Source organism: Rosa chinensis, chromosome 1 (assembly GCF_002994745.2).
Source record: "Rosa chinensis cultivar Old Blush chromosome 1, RchiOBHm-V2, whole genome shotgun sequence".
NCBI lineage: Eukaryota > Viridiplantae > Streptophyta > Magnoliopsida > Rosales > Rosaceae > Rosa > Rosa chinensis.
In genome coordinates this window covers 37,008,028-37,028,870 of record NC_037088.1, presented here as the reverse complement: position 1 = coordinate 37,028,870, position 20,843 = coordinate 37,008,028, and the positions used below count along the sequence as shown (strand labels likewise).

The window sequence follows — 20,843 nt, the reverse complement described above, 5'->3', positions numbered from 1 at the left end:
AATATTTCCTGGTCTCTCTTCTTTTCTAAATCATGACATTTACACCTCCACAGAATTGATCACACCTTTAAATCTTCATTTTCGCTAGTTAATAAGACATCTAATGAATCATACCATATATGTGCCATTCCAACTAGTTTAATCATTACATATGAAATCCACTTTTAGTGATCCACTAACCTAAAGGCGCAAATGCATCTGCAATGAAATATTGCACACACAAACATAGGGAAGAGCATCTATGGTTTCCTTCAATTATTAAGACAACATCATAACATGCGTAGTTGAGAGGTTGAAATAATTCCCCTTGATGTGGTGGGTATCAAAGAATAAAAACAAAAGTAGTTTAAAGCGAAACCAAAATTCATAGAGTTGTTTACTATCACATTTCCCACACTCCCATTTTCTCAAATTAATAGCTCTTACACAACCACCTGATCAAACATCAATCAATCCGATCAAACATTCAAACTTTAACAAAGAAATGAACATTAGTCAAAGCTAAACCAGTATGATAATCAGTTTTGATGAACACAAACAAAAACCCAGAAACAGTAAATGTAAATGGTGCAAGAGAGGCGGACTAACCGATCAAATTGAACAACTGAACATTCCAAAGGCCGATGTGTTGAAAGGACAAAAACAACTGAACTGATAGCCTATGAACGTCGTTGTCTTCTTCTCCTGTTCTTTTCTCTTAACTTTGCCTCCTCTCTGTCTCTATGAGTTTCCGGGGTACAACTAAATAGCTTGTCACCCAAAACCAAAGATGAGAAAACACCCAGAATCCGCTCAACTAATTACCCATGCGGATGACGAACCCAAATTTTTAGAGTTGGTGATGAAAGCTGAGAAGAGATTTGATACAAACCGCTTAATAAAAACCTGCAAATCCAAATCCAATACATATCCCACATCAGAATAAGAGAACAATTCAAAATTGAAACAACAGAATCAAGGTTCAAAAGAGAAACAAAAAAAAAGAACCTTGTGATCAAAACCCAAATCCCTTTCCCACTTCTTTCCTTGTGTACCTCTCCGATCACACTCGTGACAAAGAGCAACCGACCTCTTGCTGAGATGATGATCTCTCTCTATCTCTTCGTGCAAAGCAAAGAAACACACGCACTCCCTCTCTCTGTTTCTCTATCGTTCATAATCTCTCTGGATTGTTCTGGCAGCAATTAAATGAGGAGAAGATTATAGAAGGATGGCAGACTGTAATTGAAGGAAAAGAGCAAGGGAAAAATAGTCATTTCACTATTAAATGAACAGTTGAATGAACAGTGATTCAGCTTTAGATGTATGTTTAATAATAGGAATAGACTTTTTGTTGGACAACTGGACATCATATTATTGAGCTTGGTTAGGCAAAACAGATTTAAAGAATTTCACAAGATCCAACGATTTTGGAAGTAAATATATAAATCAAAGATTGGGCTGCTTTATCTTTGAATATTCCTTCTTTTTTCTTCTTTTGCTTCTGCTTTCTGTTTTCTTTTCGGCTGTTTGTTTCTTTACTTTTGATATCTCTAGTCTTTGCTTGGTTTGGCAATTGACTATGTGAATCATGCCTTGTACTGTTGTTGTAGCCATGTGCCTTCTTAATTGATTCAGGCTTAGTTTGGGAATGTTGTGCTGTGAGAGAAAGCACTTCCGAACTTGCTGTGAGAGGAAGCACTTCCGAACTTGCTGTGAGAAGAAGCAGCTGGAGTGTTTGGTAAACTGTTTTTAAAAGTGCTGTGAGGTCCAAAAATAATTTCTAGGTGTTTGGTAAATTGCAAGGCAAAAGTGCTTTGACCGGGTATAATTACCAAAATGATCATACATGCTAAGATATGCTACTAAAATACATAATTTTGTTTTTTGATTATGTAACCATACCAAATAAAAAAAATTCTCATGTATTATTCTTGTACCCTTGATTAGACCGAATGAAAGATTTACTTTAAACCCTTCAATATGCATATTATGTTTTACTATTACACAAAATCTCATGTAGAATTTTTAGATTAATTTCCCGACCATAATTCAATGGAAACCATTACACAAAATATATTAAAGTCACTTGAAATTTGCAACTAAATGCTAAGTAGATGCATTCATTAAACTTTGTGCAATTGCATTTCTTAACACCTCCATTTCTTGTCTTCCTGGACCATCTCCATCATGTTCATTATCCTCTATCTCTTCACTAGTCTCTTCACTAGTCTCTTCACTTGGTTTTCCAGATCTCTCAGTTTCGGTATTGGTGGATTTCTTCTTTCCCATCTAAAGACAAAACATGCTTAGTAGTAAACAAACAATGATATCTGACTTTGCTAAATTGCAAAGATGTTGACCACAATCTAAAGAGCTACTAGCCTTAATGGCTGTGTGAAGGTATGGCTGCCAAACAATGATGCGAAAAACTGATTTCACAATGACATAAGTATCCCAAATGAACTCCGAAAATGGTGTCACAAGTTTTATTGAAAAGATAAGAATTTCTGCGTTCAGTTTGTGGTTGACTACGCAAGTTTGAATAAAGGAAACTACTGATATGAAATGGAACAAGCAGCAACAGTGACAATTCGCAGAATTTCCTGATGCAGACCTTCAACTTCGAAAAATCATAATTTAATCTAGAGAAATCATTTTTATGAGATTCCAATTCTGAAATGATCTTTAAGATGTCCACTGAAACTTTTATGAAGACACCAACTACAAATACCCAGCCGAAATGTACAGTTTTTAGTAAAAATGAAACTGGGTCAAAAACAATTCGCAGAATTTCCTGATGCAGACCTTCAACTTCGAAAAATCATAATTTAATCTAGAGAAATCCTTTTTATGAGATTCCAATTCTGAAATGATCTTTAAGATATCCACTGAAACTTTCATGAAGACACCAACTACAAATACCCAGCCGAAATGTACAGTTTTTAGTAAAAATGAAACTGGGTCAAAAACAACAGAATGCAGAAACTAAAGCCAACTTGACAAGAACTAAGCTAAACATAAGAACACACACAATCACACATATATATCTATATCTATTTTGTTTGTTGTATACTTTATAGACGGCATCACTTAACTTTAAGTTAAGGTTAAGTCCAATAGATTATTTAAACACGAGGCAACAGAGCACAAACAAATTAACAAGTCACTTTCTAAAACCATAACAACCAGGTCATCACAGTAGACAAGCTGAACTGAGCAGCAACCTAATCTGAAATAAGGTTCTGCAACACCAACATCTACCACACAATTATCTCCCTCCACCAAACACACACCACAACCACCTCCAATTACATTTCAATATACATCTCTCTCTCTTTTGTTTCCTTTCTGTTTATTTCTTTCTTTCTATTCTACTGCAGCCCTTCTCTCTATCTCCCTCACTCTCACGTTCTTTCAGTATAGAACTTCTCTGTGTCTGAGACAGCAAAAATCATATCAAACCATCAATTTATTTCCTAGAATCTGGACATGAACCAAGGCATTGAGCAAACTCAAAAAAACAATAAAATGTCTATAGGAGAAATCAATTAAGAGCAAAAAGATTCCAAAATACACATAAAACAGAAAAGACATATTGAACTAAACTTGATCCACACAATAATCGAAAACCAAGACCAATTGAAAATCTGAAATGCAATGTTAGCAATAGATATGATTTTTAAACAACGGTTCTATATACTAATCAACGGTTCTATATACTAGTCAAAACAGCCAAATAGCTCCAAGAATCAGAAACACCAAAGCCCAGCAACTCATGTCCCAAAAAACATCCATGAGGAGTTGGGTTTTGAAGAGACAGAGAGATCGATCCGGGAATGCTTTGGGTTTGGGGCGTGTGGCGGAGGAGCGACGGAGTTGGGTTTTGAATCCTCTTGAGAGATCGATCGATGGTTTGCTTTGGGTTTGAGGCGTGTGGCGGAGGAACGACCGAATTGGGTTTTGAATCCTCTTGAGAGATCGATGGTTTTGAGGAAGAGGCTGGGAAGAGAGATGCTCTTAACGAAATCAATCGATGGTTTTGAGGAGGAGGCTGCCAGGCTGGGAAGAAAGATCTGGATCGATCGATGGTTTTGAGGAGGACACTGGGAAGAGAGATCTGGGAAGAGACGAAACCCTATAGAAAGGATGAGGACATAATAGGAAAAAGGAGAAACTTTCATTTAATCAATACTGTTCACTCCATGTTTTGACAGAAGCAACTTCCCAAAGCTGGTACTTGGGTGCTTCTCAAATTCAGATTCTAGGAGAAGCAAATTAGACCAAAAGCACTTCCTAGACAATTTACCAAACAGCATAACATAACCCCAAAAGCAGAAGCAGGTCTAGAATCAATCCCAAACTGGGCCTGATCCATCGACCAAAATTATATATTCAAAATGTGACCAACGGTCAACCGGCCGCAATAGATGCGACCCCGCATCGTAATTGTTGTCAGTTCATTATCATGAACTAGCAACAGTGCCCGCGCTTTGCTGCGGGATGTGAATTGTAACCATAATTCTTTTCCCTAAACTTAAAAAGAGAGGATATAAATGATAGAACTGTTTTCATTACTGCAGATCATCTAAAACAAAAGATGATATTATCATAGTGGATTGTTCAACAAATAGGCTATCTAAGTTTGAGGTTCACTTTGTTGCAGTTGCTGCTGGAACATTTTCCAAAAAATAGTTGGTCTAGGTGTATATACACAAAAGGTGTTGGCCTATGAAAAAATTGGTTGCTCCATTTCTATCTATACAAAAAGTGGTGCAACAGTTGCAATGAGAAGCTGCTACAGTCAGTTTTCTGCTTGTTGGGTTGTGCAGCGTCTGTTGATGACATTGATGGTTCGGCGCTAGTTTCCCTATCATTGTGGGAAAAGAAAACATAGTCACTGTTTCACACACTTGAGATGTGAAGAAAATTGAAGCTGAATGAAGATAAATTTTGTAATATGAATCTGAATGAAGAAAAATTTTGTAGAGGTTTACCTGCGAGATTTTTTGTCTGAGTCAGTGCTGAACAACTCTCTTCTGCTTTCTTGGCATCAATTCAGCACAGCAAAGGAATTGTAAACCATAAATAAGATGAAAAAAAGATTTCATGAACAACCTTGAGTCTCAAAAAAGATCAATTCCTGCACAAAAAAGGAGTTCTGCTAACTGAATCGTACGGTACTATAAGTAGAAAAATATTGACAAAAGTTTCCTTATGAAGGTCATGCATCTGTTCATAGATAATAAATGGCAATGCAATGATATGCAAGGAGGCCAACATATTTGCAAATATATGTGATCAATCAAAATGGAATGAGCATGTTGCTATCAATACAAATACACACATAAGAATGTATACAATAACAGAAAATCAAATCTTCAAAGGCATTAAAAAAATTTCTTTTTTGACTTGGAACGTGTTGGAAATATAAGAAGAGAGCAATCAGAGGCATACTCATTTGGGCACACAGTACTCCGATTATCTGCACAAATCTGCCAAAATGACATATCATTGAACCAAGCATCCTACGGATAGCAAAAAGAAGGAAAATGCAAGTATCACATTGCTGCACAGATATATAAACCTGTTGCGAGGACAAAAGCTCAAGTAAAAAACACATGAAGTCAAGATCCTTACTGTAGATTTTCTTTACACTAAACAGCACATAAATGATGGAAATTGGCTCAATCTGCATCAAACCACAAAACCCAGAAGAAAAAAAAAAACAATTAAAAACTAAAAACAGCCAGGTGCTTCAAATGAATACTCAATTACCCATATTTCTCTTCTTCTTCTTCTTCCCAGTTACTAATTCTGCTTTCAACAGAAAAGGACATGGAGCGTAGAAAAGGAAAAATTCAGCCTCTATGCACCATCATGGCTCGTGTTCTTTAGAAACCGAAGACTTGGAAAGTATTCAAAATGAGTTAAATCAAATATTCAAAATGCTCATTCCATTTTTTTAATGCCTTTGAAGATTTGATTTTCTGTTATTGTATACATTCATGTGTGTATATGTACTGATAGCAACATGCTCATTCCATTTTGATTGATCACATATATTTGCAAATATAAATGAGTTACCAAAATGGAGAAGAAAACCAGCGCAGAAAGTTAAATGGTTTTCCATGATAATTAAGCCAAGTTGTATAATACATGCTGCCGCAAATATTTAGATATGAATTAATAATGATTCTTTTGATATTAATCTTTATTAGCCTAAAAACAAAAATCGGAATTTAGATGGGTAATAGCATCTAATATGTTGATGCAAGTATATATAATTTTCAAAGATCGAGGCTTTGGTACCTCTGTTAGGTTGAAGGAGCCATCTTTAGTATCCTCATCAACCCAAAGCACTGTCTGATACTATGACAAACATACAAAGTCCGAATCCCTGTGAAGAACATATAAGAATTCATATACAAAAGTACAGTACACACAAAGGGATGGGAAATATAGGCAACCAACCTGAGAAAGATGATTGGAATGTCAGCAGCAGCAGCTTCACAATTGACAACACCTCAAATGCTACTTAATCTGCATACAATAAATCCAATTGATAAAATGAAAACAGAAAGCTAAATGACTATATATTAATAGTAAAGTTTCTCAAGTTTACCCTCAACTTCATTTCTATATGCTTCTCAAGTTTTCTTGAATACCCAACATGATTATCAGTTCCCTTTCTGTTTCAGATGACCATTCCTAATCCTAATTTGAATTGAAACATATGAAAGAATTGGACAAACCCAGAAATGAATATAAGAAGAAAGAAAATGGAAAGGAAAGCAAATATAAATTGAAAAACAAAAAGGAAATGAGAAATGGACTCACGGAAAAGAATGGTAAGCGAATGAGCATGGCTGCCATATTTGTATCCAAGTCTCAAGGTGAGAAGAAGAAGAAGAAGAGGGAGTTTCAGTTATACCAGAATAACGAATCCCCGATCATCAAACAAAACCCAAAACCCAAAACCCAATTTCACCAAAAAACAAAACAATGGAAAACCCAGAAATTCGAAACCCCCAATTTCCATCCAAAGACCACAACGTAGTTGGATTTGTTAACTCATTCCAAGAGAAACTGAATGTCTTTTCCTAGAATATCAATTCTTGATCAAAATTCATAACCCAGTACTAGAAACTAAGCAATTAGCACCATTTTGATACATAACCAATAAGCATAAGGATAAAAAAACATGAACCTTGATTCCGTGAAGAGAAGCAGAAGGCCAGCTGAATTCTAAACAAAACTCAATTTAAAAAACCCCTCACCTGGTTGATCTAGCACGATTATCTTCAAAACCCAAGCACTATAGGTCCAGTTGCAGCAGATCACCTACCCAAACACAATTATCCTGAAACCAAAGATAAACCAAACTGTTAAAAACTCATTTTCAATCATGGCAAGAGATTAAAAGAAAAATAGAGACGATTATCTCAATGATTGAGACTCAATCATAGCACAAAACCCCTGACCTGGTTGATCTAGCACGATTATCTTCAAAACCCAGCACAACAAAACGCCTGACCTGGTTGATCTAGCATGATTATCTTCAAAACCGAAGCACACTGAAAGTAAAAGATCGAAACCCATATCAATCGAAACCCAACCGCAACAAAAACCCCAATCAAAACGGAAAAAAAATAGGAATCTGGGAAACAATACCTTCGATAGCCAAGCTTTCAAGATTGATCCAAACGAAATGCGGACTGACTTCTTCTCCCGCTCTCTCGATTCCAACAGTATCGCCTTCCACTGCTCCAGTCTAAAACAATCGCATAAGAAGGGAGTACAAGAATGGCAGAAAATCCATTAACCTAATACAGATGGATTACTTACCACCTTGTTTTGGTTCCTTGGCAGAATCCCTATTTACATCAAGCCTTTTCTTGCTTGGAGAAACATCATTCAGCTGCTCCTTATTTAAGGGGACTGGAAAATGAGTTTCCCCATTGCTGACAATATTAATGCTTGAATCCTCTTCATTGACATCAATTCCATACGTATCTAAACCAAGCTGATCTCCCAACTTATTTAGTTGGACCTGTTGAAGACAACATCATTAGAATATTAGGAAACACTATTTTGTTCCCTGGACTCTAATCAAACAGAATTGCTATAAATAGTTCCTAACAGACAGAAACAATTATCATCACAGATTCCCTGGATTCTAATCGAACAAAATTGAAGACAACATCATTAGCACATAGTAGAAAACTAATCAGTATCCAACAAAGGTCTACAAAGTGAAAACATTTATGAAAAGCATATACAAAATTAACGAAAAATTTTAAATCCTTAAAAACAAATAACAGAGAGACCAACACATATATTGATATATGTAATCACAAATTTCCACCAAAACCCAAACAGAAAGTATAGAAAACATTGAAAGCTACCAATTAGAAATTTCCACAGTGTGCTCAAAACCCAGATCCCTCTCACTTCTTTCAGCCTCTACCCTAGCTTAATATCACCTCTCTCTATCTTCTATCTCTACCTCACAAAATTCGATAGCACAGAACAGCACTCTAGTCAAAACCCAGATCCCTCTCTCACCTGTTTCAGCCTCTATCCTCCCTGAATATCACCTCTATCTCTACCTCTACCTCTAGCAAAAGTCAATCGCATTAGGGATTTTTACATTTTCACCCACATACCGAACACCTATAACAATTTTGTGACCTACGTCAATAAAATCAGGGACAGCTACATCATTTCCCACCCTCGATCTCAACTCATCATTAGTACATGCTCTCCCCAAAAGCACCAACACCAATTTTGTGATTCAAACCCAAACCCAGGGACAGCTGCATTATTTCCCACCCCTGATGAGCAATTGAAAACAGTGAACTCATCTTTAGTATATGTACTAGGAATGGTGCCCGCGCATTGCTGCAGGATTTGTTGCTAATAATTTACAATAATGACAAAATGATAAAATAAGAGAAAAAGATTCATCTCTCTAAAATTGTTTAGTTTACATTATTGCAGTTTACAATAACATTCTATCAAAGCATTCTATGACAACATCAAGTATTGTGGGGAGCAGGGAATGCTTAGGAAACGAAGAGAGAGAGAGAGAGAGAGAGAGTGTGTGTGTGTGTTTTGTATTCTTTTCTTCTGTATCTGTATCATTCTACACACATTACTACATGCAACATCATCATGATTACAGTGCAAAAAATCTAAACAGAAGAGCACCTCCAAACACATAATAACTGAATTAATCAATCCGCATCATGACCAATAATGAATACCAATGCAAACACGTCAATTCTATATCAAATAGTACACACCTGAATAAGAGCAGGAGACTGGAATAACGGTAAACGATGCACAGAGGAACAGCAACAGTTTAACAATATGCACACCTTTTTGCATAGAATCTAGAAAATCCAAAGAAAACAGTGATGAAATTTCAAAATTTATTATACAACTGTCAAAACTCACTTTAACACAAAGCTACTGGAACCAGAAGCAAAAGCCAAAAAAACACAAAAAGTTGACACACTAATGAGATCTACATTCGTGATTAGTCACTGTTTTTTTCATTTTTGTTCTTTACTCTATTTTGATGCTATAACTTTTCTCCCTGACATTGGTATGTCTATAGGGATAGCCGATACTCTATTTAAAACACAGTAAAAAGTTGAAAATACTTGTACAGAAAGAACTGAATGCTTTAAATCCAATTTGAAGAAATACAATTTAAACTCTATTTAAAATACAATGTACAGGAAGAACTACACAACGTCACAACATCCTTTTCTTATTGTCCATTGCAGTTAGTCAAAATGGGAGAGAACAGTGCAGATGTTTTAGGAAAAATCAAAGACACTTGAAGTAAAGTTTACTCACTTTTGATCTAGAGGATACAAAGTCACCACTTCTGTCTGTGCTTCCAAATTGATTTCAGCTTATGATAGAAAGGCAAGGCTACAGAACTGGTGTAGATAAAATCAAGAATTAATTTTTGCTTTAGTTAATTAGTAGATGCAGATTAAGAAACTAGCAAATGAACAATAGAAAATGGGCTGGAAAGAGCAAACAATAGAAAATTTAAGTTGTTTTTCTTATTGAAAAGAGAAAGTTATTAGGATCAAGAGCGCCAGTATTAAACTGCACCAATGTGCAGTTTTCTCCATACATATGCATGAAAAAAAAAAAAAAATTACTGTAAGCAATTCATTTCTGTAAATTTGTTTCCTACCATGACATAGATGTGCACTTTAGCTAATATTTTGTCATAATGTTAATTCGTATATTTCTAACTCCTATGGAATAGACTGCCATGTTTTTGTTCGCATGACTTAGCATTCGGCTGAGAAATAGAAAAGACCTTTACAGATGAAAACTCCAAAACTGTTTTATCATACATGCAGAATGCTAACCTTGGAGCAAAGTGCTTTAAGTCTGAAAATTCTGTGTTTAGAAGTTTAAAAAACTGGTCTTGCAAGTTCTTGACTATATGCAACTTTTCAGTCTGAACTACATAAAAACAACAAATTAGATTTTTAATGCCGAAAAACAAATAAAGGAAGAAGAAACAGTAAAAACAGACTTGTGATAAACATTATTGAATTGATAAAATCTGATAACGGGGAATTTAAATTTTGTGTCACTTGATTGATCCAAATGTCATAAAGAAGAAACTTAATGCATAATTTTAATTAAAAAACAGACTTGTGATACAATACTACACCTTTAGACAACAATGTAGTGTAGAATTTTAGCCTGTGTCAAATAAATTGATCAAAATCAAAGGATAGCTAAACATTTAAAACCACACAACTAATTCAAGGAAAACAGTTTACAGTCTCAGGTTTAGAGATTAGAAGTTTTACTAAAGGTTTACTGAGCACCTAGTTGCCCAGATATACAAACTATGAGACAACGCCATCAATTCTTCAATTGATTAACCAACCAAATAATCTATCCATTACCACTGTCATCCATCGAAACTATAAAAACAAACAAAAAGGCAACTTACATACCACACCATTACACAAATTAAAGATATGTTGCAGAAGAAATCTATCGGAATTGAAAGCTAATGGAACAAACACACATCAATTCAACATTGAATTTCACAAACCATCAAATTTTTACAGGCCAATTGGCAAATTAAAGAGCCGATTTTGAAGAACCCAACAATCAATTAGAAACGGGTTTTGATTGGAATAGCAAAAGAAAAGATGGGCACTGAGTGCTGGGATGATGTGATATCATAAATCGACGCTGGTAGGAACGTAGAATCCTTAGTTATTTCTCTGATTGGAATTGATATCAATCACAAATTCATAAGCAGAAATGAAATGAACCAACAGCCCAGAAATTAAAAGCCAAATCGGCTAAAAAGGAACTAACCTCCCTATCTCTCTGTGGATCGCTCTTGATATCTCTCCGGATTGCTCCCTACGGCAACCAGCAGTTGAAGAAACACTGAAAGGGCAAAAACGTCATTTGGCCGTGAACAGTGATAAACAGTAGGAAATAGTGAACCGCGCTTTTGTTATATTTATTTGTTTTCAAATTTCCTTACCAAACCATGAATAAAAACGATGAAGTCAACAGTTTTTGTACTTATATGACCCTCGCTCTCCCAATTTACTATAAAAATTACCTTTCATCTGTTTTTGCTCTCCCTCTCCCAATTACCTTCCAGTATTTATCTCTCTCTGTTCGTCTAAAAAATCCTTAGATTCAAACATTCACTCCCCTTCAACAATGGTGATAAGCAATAACGGTGGCCAACGACAACAAATGGGGTACTGTTGCAATTGCCAGACCCAGATCCCGCTGCCTTCTGAGGCCAACTCTCCGGGCTCCACCCGCCCCCCCCCCCCCCCCCCCCCCCCCCCCCATAGTGTTGTAACCTACAATGTCTATGTAGGTTGCAGTTGCACTAATGTTTCTGATATTCAAGTTATTGGAAACATTGGGGACCATAATGGAAGTTTTTATGTTCGCAACACTACTCCCCCTCCCTTGCCCTACAACCACGCGCCGCCGGGACTTCCGCCGAACGTGTACGGCCGGAAGAAGGCTGTGATCTGCGGGATATCGTATAAAAAGTCGCCGCATGAGCTCAAGGGTTGCATCAATGATGCCAAATGCATGCGTAATCTCCTCATCAACGAGTTCGAGTTTCCGGAAGACTCCATTATCATGCTCACTGGTATGGATCGATCATGTTCATGAACATTGCTTGTTATATTTAAGTGTTATATTGGACGACTCTTTAGACCATAAAAAGGCTGAGACTTGAGAAATGGATCTGTTCGAAGCTTTGGGGTCGTTTTTTTTTTTTTTTTTTTTTTTTTTTTTTGAAATAACGGCTATAGGGTAGGTAGTTTTTATGAGGAGACTGTTTAGATGGGAAATGCAGTTGGATATCTTGTCAAGTAAATGTTGTATATAGGAAAGCTAATGATTTAGTTATCGGAGAAGATGAGAGTCTAATTTTTGGGTGATTTTCATCATATTTGGTAAGCTAATTACCAGTGCCTAAATGTAGCTGATTACTGATCTGATGGCTTGATTCAACCATCATTTTTTTTTTTTGTGTCATCTTTGAAGAAAATTAAAATACATCACCTGATGGAAGTTTAACAGTTTGGTCTTCCTGCTTGCTGGATGAACAAGTCTTTTACCAATAATTAGCTTGACATACGGTGTGGCATATGAAAAATTTGTTGGTGATGAATTTTGCCTGACTTGATGATCGATTAGATCACGAATGGGGGTTTTCTTTCGGCTTTTTGGACTCTTTATGAATTTCATATGCTGAGGTTTATACTAAATAGGAACCTTACATTGAAACTGCAGAGCCGCAGTGGTCCGTACTCTTTTTTTTTTTATAGAGTAGTTGTATCTGGGCTGGGGACTGCCTGACTTCTTAATTCCATTTTTGTTCTGTTATCCCATGTTGAACTTCTACTCCCTTGTGAGGGCAATAGTTATTTTACGAACAAGACAGGGGAATGGTTAAGTGTTGCGTACTATTGCGACAAAGTATAGTTGGCTTAATGCTCTCCTGCAGGGTAGCTAATAGAAAAACTAGAGCTGGCCGAGTTTAAGTCAAGACTAGTAGGCACACAGCTTCAGTACTTTCAGGACGATATTGCATCCCTTGGTTATTGTCATTTATAGTACCTTGCAAGTACTTTAATCACTCAAATCAATCTTGTCCTGTTCTTCAGTCTGTTCATGATCAGGAGTTGACAAAAGGGGTTATCTTCTGGTGTGTCATTTCTTTCAAAAAACAGAGAAGCTTCCTAATAACCTTTCCCCTTCTTGTATGAAATTATCCTTTTCTGGTAACCAATGTTACAGAAGAATTATATATCCGGCCTTCTCAAAGAAAATCTTGCAAATTTTTCTTGATGCGAATAATTTGTCAAATACGAAGCAAAGTAAATAGTCGTTGGTAAATTGTATTTATTATTCTTATTTTCTAACGCTTATACTGTTAATTGACTTAATTCCTTACATATTTTGTACTGCAGAAGAAAAAACTGACCCATGTAAGATTCCCTATAAAAACAACATTGAAAGGGAATTACGTTGGCTTGTACGAGGATGTCAACATGGTGACTCCCTCCTGTTTTACTTCTCTGGTCATGTTTCAAGGCTGAGGAAGCTGTATCCTCATGATGAAGAAGATAGATATCATGAAACCCTCTGTCCCCTTGAGTTCGAAACCCAGGGTATGATTGTTGATGATTGGATAAATGCAACAATTGTTAGGCCAATTCCAGATGGGGTCAAGCTTCATGCAATTATAGATTGTTCTCATAGTGGCACCATCTTGGATTTGCCATGGCTTTGCAGAATGGACGGGTTAGTGGGTGTAATATGAAGTTATGTATTTCTTGCTTTGCTTTCTATAACTACCTACTTGAATGGTCATTGTCTAAAATAAGATTTTTATATGTGGATATCCCTTGTTGATTTAGGGGTGGAAACTATAGATGGGACAAGGCATCAGGCATAGGGAAAGGAACAAGTGGTGGAGAAGTTATATGTATCAGTGGCTGTGTTGACCATCAAACCTCTACGGAAACACAATCAGTAAGTTTGACAAAAAAAAAATGTCTCGAGTTCAGTAATGTTTATAGCTTCAATTTCCACAACATCTGATTGATGATTTTGGGGGTTATCCAAGATCACATCAACAGGTACCATGACTTCCTGCTTCATCCAAGCAATCGAGAGTGGACAGGCAGCCACATATGGGAGCTTACTCGATCTTATGCGTAATAACATTCGAAGTAGGGATGCTGTTACATATCTTGCCGGCATGCTTCAAACAGGCGGAAGTGTTGGTGGTGGTAGGCTAAGACAGGTATTGGCTTGCACAACATTCTTGTATTGGTATTGAGGTTTAGTGATAGTCGTCGTTATATGTCACTATGGGTTTCTATATAAAAACAAGCTTCATCTGTAAATGAGTTCATTAGTTTATAAGCATCCGGTTAAATTTAATTCGGATATATTTATTTTTCCTTAACAACTGCAATTTCTTGTCATTGATGCGCCATTTTGCTTTGCTTGTTTCAGGATCCTCAATTAAGTGCATGCAAGCAGTTCCATGTGTACCAGAAACCTTTTGCCCTGTAATCTTTTATCTTTCTACACAGATCGATCAACACTTCATTATATCTCTAAATGTATTTTAGGCTTTAGATAATTTTGAAGCAAATTGATGAGTAACAAATTTATTTTGCCATCGATGGGATTACTCTTGTTTGTACTGCTCCCTACCTTTGGTATAACTGTCCTCTGCTCCTAAGATGTTTTTATTGAAACAGGATATGCATCTGAAATCCCCAGTATATAAAATTGTGAAGTACCGCTTGTTTACTTGTTACTTTTCTGGTCTTAACAAAATGATAGAGTAGCTGACAGGGAACATACAAAGAAGAGCTTGAATGCCTGAAAATCCATGAAAACGGAAATTACAGTGTGTTTACTTATAAATGAATGATTCCTTGAACTCATTTCGCATTTTTATTCTCAAGTTGGGCCAAGTCCAATGATCAAGTTTTACCGAAACTTGCTCATGTACGTTTCATGTCTCTCTATTGAGTCTTTTCAGTTCAATGCCTCAATAGAGCAATAGTCTAGATTATCAATGTGGTTTCATAGGCTTTGGGAACTATAGAGTACATTGAAGTTTTGAATGTGTCTGCAAATCTTGCCTAGCCAAGTTTTACAAATGATATTGAAAATTGAATATCATGAAAAGTGCATGTGATTTTCTACTTGATACTATAAACTGCTCGTCAATCTTTTCTACTTGATCCCATGGTATTGGTTTGAGTGCGCTCGTCACGTCAACAATTTTGTGAAGAAATTGATGGACTAGATGAGATAGTTGGCTATGATTGATTAAATTAGAGTATATGATGAAATAAAAAATTTGGGGACACAAACGATTTTGTATTTAAAGTTTGATGGACAAAATGAAGCAGAAGATGCTTATTGAGTTGATCCGACCCATCTTCGACGGACAAATAATTTCCATAAAAGAAACGACTCTCTCTCTCTCTCTCTCTGCCATTTCTGGTGTGTAAATCAAAACTGCAATCTTGCTGTCGTTGATATGATTACCAGAGAACTACTCACAAAACGAGTACATGGGATTTTTTTTTTAAAACATAAATGGCCTTATGGAGGATAAAAATGTATTATTATAATTTTTTTTAATCAAAGTCATTTATTTCATTCAACTCAAGCCAGAATGGCACGGATACATACCTTCTCTTGCCAACTCTAGGGCAAGTTTAGGACGTGGTATGCTAGCACCACTCATTAGACAATCAATGCTTACTTATTCCTAGCCAGCCTATAACACTATGAAACATAACTATAGACCCACTACATATAGAATGATTAGTCGGGCTAATCCTCCTGGATCCCAAATACGAAACCCAATAAGACTAGAAGCCATAATTTTGGACCCCCAATTAGGATTTAATTTGAGCACCCAAAAAAGTTTGGACACCCAAACTAAGTTGGGCCCCCAATCTAATTTGGGCACCCAAAGAAAATAGGGCACTCCATCTTTGGCTAGACCCCCATGCATGACCGTGTCCTCCATCATCGCCGCCACCCCACGACTAGCGTTATCCACCATTACCGCTGCAGAAACTTACCCTGCCGCATTGCACCTCCCCTTCGATCTGCACCTTGCTTCGTGTTCCTCACACAGTAGCCCTATGGCAAGACCCACGCTCAATGCCATTGTCGTTACAGGTCTACGCGCAGTCGTCCTACTCTAAACACATGCTGTGCTCGACTGCCATGAATGATATGCAACCAAACTCGGCCAGCCCGACTCCTCTACTGGCTGCCATTCCAGTCCTTCACGCTGATTACCAAAAACAGTCAACCAGCCTTGATCTGTAACTTTACTCTCCGCTGTCGCCAATCTCGCCAAGTATAGGTCGGCCTTAAGTCGACCTCTAAACGGATGAACCTGGAACCACCAATCTCTTGCCTACCGAACCTTGGGTCGCATCAAATCAGCCTGCCAATCCATCTTATTCACAACCTCTATTTTACTCAGGTGAGAAGCAAACATGGTGATACAATGTTTATGGATAGATTTGGTGGTCGCCGCACAAGATCAGCGTTGGAAGGCCAGCAGCATGTGGCTTAGGACAGAGGCCATTGCAAGCCGCCATTGATGGAGCGTAGAGCTCCAAAGGTTAGAGTCTGAGGAGAAAAATGTATGGTATAACTTAATTGATAATATAAGTTTAATTTAGAAAGACGTTTATGAATAATTTACAAAAAAAAAAAAATTAGAGATGTGTTCAGTAGAACTTTATTGATAGTGAATGAGATGTTTGGTAGTCCTTTATGGAATAATCCCTTAGAGTTCACTAAACTTTGAACAAATCTGCTACCACCGACAAAATCATCCACCAGAATTTTTTATTACGGAACAATAACAGCTTTTATTGGGAAGCAATAATTTTTTTATTAGGGGACAATAACAGCTTTTATTAGGAGGCAATAAAACTTTCAATAAACTAAGGGGGGTGTATTCAATCCTGATTTTAAATGATTCTGTCATATTTTTTATAATCCGTGGATTCTCATGGATTCCACAAAATCCACGGATTGTTTTAATTCCATATGGATTTAAAGAGATTCTAATGTATCGTATTAGCAAGATTTGTTTGGATTTTAATAAGTGTATGAATTGTCCTAATAACAATAATAGTAAAGACCAAAATAAAATAATACAAGGTTGTGGAGGAAGGGATGAGAAAATCACAAGACTGTTACAAGGTTGCATTGCAGGAGTTGGATGGGATATTGAACAAGCTTTGCATTAACGAAGATTGTGCCTTCGTAGTTATAAAATTATGTAGAAAATGAATAATGTATCATATAAAACTGTGTCTATCTGTGTAGGTGAAAATATGTGTGCCATACAAAGCTTAATATTTTGAAAAACTTTTGACATCTTTCAAAAAGCTATCGTTGACAAACAAAAAAACTACTTAAACATTTAAGGCCAAACCTGACCAGAACAGATATCCATTGTTTGGTTACCTTTCAACAGTGGATTGAGTGTCGATGTGTTCCTTTCTCTCACAACGCAATTTATTTATTTATTTATTTATTTATTTATTTTTAACATAAATGGCCTTATGGAGGATAAAAATGTATTATTTTTTTGAATCAAAGTCATTTATTTCATTTAGGGCTGGGCGTCTGGACCCGACCCGAACCGAGGAAAAAAGCCCGATTCGGTTCGGTTTTCATATAGGAATTTTCGGTTCGGTCTCGGGCTTCATATTTTCAGGGCCCGAAAGCCTGAACAGACCCGAAACTGGAGTTTATGGGTTTGGAAGAGAAGAAGAAGAAGAAGAAAGTGGAGTACAGACAGAAGAAGTGAAGTACCTCGATCTCAGTCAATCCCTCCCTCTCAGTCGATCACCCTTCTCTCTCTCTTCGTCCCTCGGTCCCTCTCTCTCAGTTGACCACCCTCCCTCTCAGTCGATCACAGAACTGCAGAACTGCAGCTTGGAAAACATTTGGAAAACAGGGAAAACAAGCAAATCTTGTCGAACTGGAAATTGGGCCCGAAAAGCCCGAAAGACCGAACCGGCCCGAATGGGTTCGGTTTTTGTCGGTCTTCATTTCTGAAAAAGCCCGAACCGGCCCGAACCGAAAGTTTCGGTCTCGGTCTCGGTCTTACTGATTTTCGGGCCTGACCCGACCCAAGCCCAGCCCTAATTTCATTCACCTAAAGCCAAAATGTTCTTGCAGTGTTGGCTATTTACAATGAGGTAAAAATTGTCACCGAAAATTGTAATTGAATTTCAAATAACTATATTGCAAGAATTTAAATGAAAGCTTTAACTAACAACTAAATTAAATAAAGGAAAGAAAAGTAAGAAGTGGAAATTAGGTCACTAGAGTATCTTCCTAGACAAATTCAATGCACAAATATGTTCCGACAATGGTCATGCAATTCATAATAGCATCAAGAACCGTACCCAAGGCTTTTCAAGACTCATGAGACATTAGATTCCTTATATGGTACTCCTACTCCTGATCAAGGGTCGTAGAAACTCAATTGAGACAATCTAGAACCTTGTTAGGGCCTCTAGTGCACCAAAAGGCGAAGAGTTCTAGAATTAAGGTTCCCAAGCTAGCCAATACGGCAATCGAAATTGGTATTGTAACTAACCATGTCCTAAACTAGTGTCCTAGCCATAAATTAGAGAAGTGATTACGTCCCTTAACTTGTTCTAGACATGCTCATCTACACCTTCAAGAGTTAATCAAGATTCTAATCATGCATCTAAGCCATATATTATAGAATAGAACATATGCCAAACACAAAATTGAAAACCATGCATTAAATCAAAACATATTCATTACATCAAACCCATGCTAGGGTTCAAACCCTAGTTTCCCAAAGAAACTACTCATTACCCATATATAAATACATCATCAAAAGTATAGAAAAATATGAAAGAGATAATAAGGAAGAGAAGGGAGACTTGACTTGGTCACTCCTAGTATGAACCAAACAATTTCTTTACTCAACTACCCAAAATAGAGGTGTGGTGCTCTTGATGATGATTTCTTGAAGCTTGAGTGAGTTCTTCTTGTATTTCCAAAAGAAAGATAAAGAAAATAATCAACAATTGATGAGGGCAAAATGGAAAGGGGAGAGGACAGCAGCCCAAAAGCTACCCCCAAATGTATGCCTGGGCTCGGGTGGGGTCGAGCCCGAAAATTGGTGAGACCGAGACCGAGCCTGAAACAATTGGTCCGGGCCGGTTCGGGCTTTTTCAAAAATAGAAACCGACCCTAAACTGGCCGGTTCGTTCTTCTGGCTTTTACGGGCCCAGAATCCAGTTTCCCAGCTTTATGCAAAATACACACAAAATTGGGTGAGAGGCGAGGTTTGAACCCCCGACCTCTTACACGAAAGCCTTGCTCCCAACCACTGAAGCACCAGACGCTCTCGGTATAAGTTGTGCAAAGTTTATATTTATTTCATCCTAGGCGGGAGGAATGAAACAAAACCCAGAAGTCCAGAACCCTCTTTCACAATCTAGTTTCTACTGTCTCTTTCTTTTCTAGTCTTCTTCTTCTTCTTCTTCTTTTTTCTTTTTTCTTCCTCCCCAATCCCCATTATGACAGACATATTATGACAGAATCAATTAGTCATAGTATGACAGACATCTCCATATGCTATCTGAATCAGCCATGGCCTTAGAAGTCAAGAAAACATCTTCCCTCTTCAGTGAACCCTTAAACACAAACCCACTACTCTGCCATGTCCCAAGTCCAATAGCTGGAATTTTATCTCCTGTGATCAACACAAAGTAATTTTATCTCATACATTTCAATTTCATTCACATATCAACAGGATCAAAAAAGTCAAATTGAAAAATCTTAAATCTAGATTACTCACCGAACTGAGTTGCGAAGAGCCGCGATGGCGACGGGAGAATCGAAACAACGGAGGCGAACTTCTAGAGCTTTGCATCCAATCAAGGACTCACTGGCGGAGGAGGATTTCTGAGATGGAAAGTGATGCAGGAGCTGGTAATGGACGGAGGGAGAGAGAGAGAGAGAGAGAGAGAGAGAGAGAGAGAGAGAGAGAGAGAGAGAGAGAGAGAGAGAGAGAGAGAGAGAGAAGGGTGAGACCATGAGGGAGGGACTGAGGGAGATTTCAGCTGGTAATCTGGGTTTTCAGAAATTGGTAATTTCGGGCTGAGATGGTATCAAGAGAGAGGGAGGTATGTGGCAACTGATACAAGATTCCTGTATGTTCGGGCTTTTGGTCCCTCAAAATTTGAAGCACGAGACCGAACCGATTATATGCATTCGGGTCGGGGTTAAGACCGAACTGAAAATTCCTATATTAAAACCTAACCGAATTAGAATTTTTTCCTCGGTTTGGGTCGGGTCCTCGATTTTTCTGGTCCGGACACCCAGCCCTACCCAAATGTGTTGTGTGGCGTTGTAGGGTTCTCACCCGAGAGGGGAGAATGATGATATGTGTGTGTGTGTGTGTGTGTGTGTGTGTGTGTGTGTTTGGCTGGCGTAGGAACAATTAAGAGTGGGTGAGTGGCTCCTTATCGTTGAGAGTGAGAAACGGGATTAGACTGCCACATGGCATCTTGTGAGTGGACAAGGATAGAAGAAAGAAAAAGAAAACTGATAGAAGATCACGTGCAGCTGGGGGATGATTTAATTAAGCAAAAGTTGATTTCAAAGTTCAAACCCTTTAGCACACGTGGAGTACCATAACACTATGTTTGTTAATTAAACATTTCATTTAATTAACAAATCTCCACCCCATATAT

At 37.4% G+C, this 20,843-nt stretch overlaps 1 protein-coding gene and 2 long non-coding RNA genes across 16 annotated transcripts; 1 reads left to right on the top strand and 2 right to left on the bottom strand.

Annotated features, from left to right (window-relative positions):
* Nucleotides 1-226: 226 nt before the first annotated feature.
* On the bottom strand, nt 227-1,493 carry LOC112186731. Of its 2 annotated transcripts, none has more exons than XR_005804504.1 (2): nt 988-1,493; nt 227-885 (listed from the first exon to the last, which is right to left on the bottom strand). It is a non-coding gene; the product is annotated as an uncharacterized LOC112186731 (long non-coding RNA). The 2 variants fall into 2 exon arrangements; XR_002930878.2 differs by having other exon boundaries at nt 1,035-1,208.
* Nucleotides 1,494-4,532: 3,039 nt separating this feature from the next.
* On the bottom strand, nt 4,533-11,497 carry LOC112165670. Of its 13 annotated transcripts, XR_005805030.1 has the most exons (15): nt 11,359-11,497; nt 9,850-9,935; nt 9,288-9,377; nt 7,828-8,032; nt 7,654-7,753; nt 7,464-7,556; nt 7,260-7,342; nt 6,820-6,848; nt 6,605-6,696; nt 6,454-6,522; nt 6,292-6,379; nt 5,620-5,671; nt 5,437-5,507; nt 4,977-5,122; nt 4,533-4,849 (listed from the first exon to the last, which is right to left on the bottom strand). It is a non-coding gene; the product is annotated as an uncharacterized LOC112165670 (long non-coding RNA). The 13 variants fall into 13 exon arrangements; XR_005805032.1 differs by lacking the exon at nt 6,820-6,848; XR_005805031.1 differs by lacking the exon at nt 6,820-6,848 and having other exon boundaries at nt 6,605-6,690.
* A 156-nt stretch (nt 11,498-11,653) lies between these two features.
* On the top strand, nt 11,654-14,857 carry LOC112196696 (metacaspase-1). Its single transcript, XM_040512712.1, has 6 exons — nt 11,654-11,818; nt 11,849-12,169; nt 13,500-13,833; nt 13,950-14,064; nt 14,159-14,338; nt 14,554-14,857. Exons 1-6 carry the CDS (start codon nt 11,719-11,721, stop codon nt 14,611-14,613), a joined length of 1,110 nt encoding a protein of 369 aa, XP_040368646.1. The 5' UTR covers nt 11,654-11,718; the 3' UTR covers nt 14,614-14,857.
* Nucleotides 14,858-20,843: the final 5,986 nt, after the last annotated feature.

Bases quoted from the DNA above. Each gene is read 5' to 3' on its own strand.
- LOC112196696 (XM_040512712.1), top strand. From the start codon at position 11,719: ATGGTGATAAGCAATAACGGTGGCCAACGACAACAAATGGGGTACTGT. The intron at 13,834-13,949 runs GTTAGTGGGTGT...TTGTTGATTTAG, and splicing joins TGGCTTTGCAGAATGGACGG to GGGTGGAAACTATAGATGGG. The intron at 14,339-14,553 runs GTATTGGCTTGC...TGCTTGTTTCAG, and splicing joins GTGGTGGTAGGCTAAGACAG to GATCCTCAATTAAGTGCATG.